Below are 4,697 nucleotides of genomic sequence, written 5' to 3' on the forward strand. Positions count from 1 at the left end.
AATGTTCCCATAGTTATTAGGCTTTTCGTGTCTGTACACTTACTGCTCTTCCAAAAAAAAAAAAAAAAAGTAAAGCACAACAAGAACATGTAATTAAGGGAATAAACTCTACCCAGGACACCATACTTCATTCTTACCCTAGAAATCTATAGGGTCTGTCATTGTTAATGGAAGGAGATTTGTGGTTTGTCTTCTGATTCTGGCTGTTCCTTAAACCAGATTTTATCCTAGTTGGGCAATCTTAGCATCTCTAGTCTCAACTGCTATGAAGCTTTCCATTCTATGTATTCTCCCTGACTTTTTTTTTTCCAATCTTTGGTAATTTTTCATTACTTCAAAATTTACCACTCCCCATTCTTGGGCACATTGGTTTGTCTAGGCGTGAATAAGCCCACTGTTCTTTCTCTGGCATTTCCTTCTCCAGAGCTCCTCACACAGATTTAACAACCAGCTATTCTATCTTATCTGTGGGCAATATACCCCAGCAGCAAAGCCTCTTAAAACAGCTGCTGCTCCCTTCTCCCTAAGCTGCATGCCCATAAGTAGTGGTAGCATCTGTTTGTGTGGTCACGCAGTGAAGCAGATCAAGGAACTGATCCAGCTGAAAAACAAAAATGGGGTAGGGGAAAAAGGTGGAAAGGTACCTGGACCAATTCATCAATCTAGCTTGCTACTAGGCCTTCAAATATTTGCATTCACATAACATATAGCATACCAGCAAACAAGGCAGATGGCTGTGTTGATTGAACAAACTTAAGCAGTGCTACCACCAAATGTTGAACCACAGCCTAATTCACGTTGCATCAAAAAGGATTCACAATACAAGTTTCTTAATACGAATCAGAATTCCTAAGTCTAAGTCATATCACGTATGCACTCCTTGCCTCATGCTGGTCATGGAACTCCTGCAGTATTGCTCTTTGAACTTAATAAGAGTGCATACCTTTACTAACTACTACAGGGTAAAGGAAAGAGGGAATGTGTTAACAAGACAAACGTTCAGGACTACAAGATGGATCCCAGCTCTATCCAGCTGATCAGTTAGGTCTAGAATTCAAGTCGTTAGCCAACTTCTAGATGTTTTTGCAGCACAAGACTCATGTCAAAGCATTTAAACAGATGTACACTCTGCAAACAGAGCTCTGATGAACGAAGTTATCTAGCAGCCCATTTCCAGCTGCATGCTCCTGCCTCTCCTCACAGAAGTTACTACATCATCAGATCTTCTGTGGAAGGTATGTTGCTCCCTGTTTCAGTTAAATAAATCAGAGTAACAAAGACCTACTATACGTACACTGATTAAGCAAACTTTCCTCTTTTTTAATGAAATTGGTTAGTAACAGCATTCACACAAGCAACTCTACCAGCACAGGTGAAGGAACCCCAGAAGATGTTTCCATTAGCACAACTGGACCCAGAAAAGAACATCTCTCCAACTCAAAATGCAGCTGAGCTATTTGTGTACTACTACAGTATAGTACTTTTTCAGCGTGCAATTAAATTCAAGAGCTCGTTCCCATCTTAGAAAACCAAATCTGCAATAGACTCCTCATGCCGGCACTTACGTCACCCAAGGCTCGCTCCAAGCACGATGTTAGTTTCATTAAGCCAAGAGCAACTTCTGTAGTTTGTGTATATTGTAGAACATCAAATACTTCAAGAAATAACTGTATAATCGGGGAGAGGAAGAATGTTGTGTTAAATACTCAGAAGGAAAAAACAAATTGTCAAAAGCACATAGAAACCTAAATATTCCTCTGTGATAGTCGCTATGCAAATGTAGAAAGAAAACCATGCCAGGGAGATAAAACTGTAGATGCCTGGAAAGAAACTGTCCTAGAGCACCTCTTGTATTTTCAGTTGCAATGCATCTAGTGCCTTAGATCTATAAAAATTATAAAAAATAACTTTACACAGTAAAACTTGATACTAAGCACAGATTATTAGAAAAACAAAACCCTTCTATCTTAGGTTAGAACAGGTCCAAAGCACCTCATCTTCTCTTTGTGATAACTTATACAAAATCTAATTACAAAGTCAGGAAAATTAGAAGGAACTACGTATCAGAGAAGGACAATTAGTTACAAATTCTAAGCATTTTGGTTCATTGGTATCTCTTGTGTGTTCTTACATTAAACTTCCACAAAGGGTTCATGTGCCAAAATACAAATTGTCAACAGACATTTCCATACCTCTGTGTAGTTTGTCCAGCGGAACCATAATGCATACTGAATTACAAATTGCTCCTTGGTCAGAGATTTGAAGTGCAAATTAACAGATTCACATACAGGTCCTAATGATCGTATGCTTTTGATATAATCCACACTTTGATCTTAAATTGAAAAACAGAAGGTGATTAGAGTACCAAACTTCCCAAAGGTCCAATATTTTAAAACTCACATGGAGTAAAACCTGCTACAGCTTGTGTACATATTTGGCACTGAGAATTTTATCCAGACTATTTTAGCATGACTAATACGCTACAATTTACTGTCCAAAAGACCACGCAGATAAGATATAGAAAAGTAAAAGTACAGTGTGAAACCAGGTAAGATTGAGTACCTTCTCCAAATAAAAAAAAACCCTTAATGCAAGAAAATATGAAGAGGATTATTATGTTCTGGTTTTGTTGAAATGGGAAGAACCTACTAGAGTACATAAATTCCACATAACCAAGCTGGAAGCTAGCGCAGGCTCAGAGGGCTCAGTCAAGCTGCACCACTTACACCCTTTAAAGAACGCAGAGGGATGTGGTACCTTACAGAGTGGTATCACTGCTCCTCTTTGGTGGGACACTTTTATAGGAAAATAAATTCTTCTGATTTACTGAAAGATATTGCTTGAGGCAGAAACACGTATCATTTTTACCATCTCTGGAAATTATTCACAGAGCTTGCATGACGCAATTTGGCAAATTAAAATGCAATGAGTTCATCAGGGCATAAATACTTCGTTTTGGTCAAAAAATAACTATAAACTGTTCTACATACAGAAGGGAAACCAAACAGTACTTCTGTACCAGCTAAAGTTGGAGAAACAAAACCAGAAGCAACAGTAGGAATACTGATGGCCCCAGAGTGTTTTAAATTTACTGCAAAAGGAATATAAAGAACACAGAAGAAAGCAATTATGAGGTAGGAGAGAAGCAGTACAGGCACATGAAGTTGGGAACCAAGACGAATGAGGCAGCAAAGAAGCAGCTACTTACGTAGCACAGATTACATGAATCTTAGGAGCCAGCAATAACCAAATACCAAACGTGGATGAAAAATTTAAAGCTCCTTGTAGATATGAACTGTACGTACTCTAATCTGCAGCATAGCTAATGCTGTACTGTAATAAAATGCTATAACTAAGCTAAGATTGCTATGAACTGTACTGAGATTCTGCATCAGTCTTAAATGTATCACTACTACAGCAGGTAAACACCAACCTGATTCGAGGTAACACACATGCTCTGTAACAGCTTGCCAACATACTTCACCATTTTCAGACAAAATATTATTAATATCATAGGTGTCTTTTTTCTCAAACCCAAGTTTGCAAATCACATAATGCACAGGTGGAGAAAGACAAGTAGTGACTGAGTCTGACAATGCCATCTAGAACACACACAAAAAAAAAAAGTCCTTGCATTAAGAAAGTACATGAGAACAAAGAAAATTATTATTAAAGCATACCCATAAGCACAATATACAGATAGTAATAAAGCATCTGTAAACAAGTTGTTAAGTTTCGCAATACAACTTTCATCTATGCATGTGATGAAAGGAACTCTCTGAGCAGAACCACCTGGTGGAAAACTGAGGGGAAGGAGGAGGGGAAGAATTGCTCTATTTGCATAATGCCAGGATGGTGTATTTCTGAATGGTTATAGCTACTAAACTGATGCCAAGACAGATTGAAGCAAAAGATCTCAGTTTACGTGTATGTTCTGCCTAATCTCCGAGCTTGCAGGGAAACTGATGCTGCTTTGGGTAAACCCAAGAGTTTTAGTCCTTATGACCAGCAGTATCATTGGCAGGGGCAGGGGGAACATGTGAATTCTGCACGAACTGGTGGTAATGGTAGAGCAACCTAAGCATAAATGTTGTTTGCATTAGTCTGAACAGAAAGACAGACTCTGATTCAGAAGCACACATTTAAATTAAAGAATTTGCAAAGATAAAACTGCTCACGCTAACAAGGAGGAATATACTTCTGATTTATTAAAAAAATCACATTTCCCAATTAATCAAACCAAAAGACAGACAAATAAATGTCTGAAAATGAAGGATCACAACAAATATAAAAATATTCCATTAAATTATATATTAAAAAAATCCTCTTTAATTAGGTGGTGGAATTGACCCTCGCAATACGTAATTTCTGAATTCATGGCTTCACAGAGAGACTACATATTTATACGGCAACAGCACAGAGCAAGGATGACAGTTTCCAAAATGAACTAGTGTTAGGTGCCATCAGGAGTATCCTACCCGCTATTAATAATCTCAAACGTTCATAAAACACGTAATTCAGCCCTTCACCTTATTTCGAGGCAGCCCACGTTTCACTGTCAGAGACAGGAGGCCAGAGCAAAACTTGAACTACCACAGCCACCCTTTATTGCCTAAAACAGACCAGAGAAGGAGCAGAGAGCTGACTTCTTCAGGGAGAGTACGTGACCCAGTCCCGGGTTTCCGCTGGTGCCAGCG

General features: G+C 38.6%; 1 protein-coding gene across 1 annotated transcript in view; it reads right to left on the reverse strand.

Annotated features, from left to right (window-relative positions):
• Positions 1-1,626, reverse strand: part of ERMARD (ER membrane-associated RNA degradation) — a 14,295-nt gene extending 12,669 nt beyond the window's left edge. Inside the window, exon 1 of the mRNA XM_009329194.1 lies at positions 1,566-1,626. Within this exon, the coding sequence (XP_009327469.1) occupies positions 1,566-1,604 (39 nt within the window). The 5' untranslated portion in view covers positions 1,605-1,626. The remainder of the gene's footprint in view (positions 1-1,565) is intronic.
• Positions 1,627-4,697: the final 3,071 nt, after the last annotated feature.

This window comes from Pygoscelis adeliae, unplaced genomic scaffold (assembly GCF_000699105.1).
Source record: "Pygoscelis adeliae isolate BGI_AS28 unplaced genomic scaffold, ASM69910v1 Scaffold77, whole genome shotgun sequence".
In the NCBI taxonomy this organism is placed as follows: Eukaryota; Metazoa; Chordata; class Aves; order Sphenisciformes; family Spheniscidae; genus Pygoscelis; species Pygoscelis adeliae.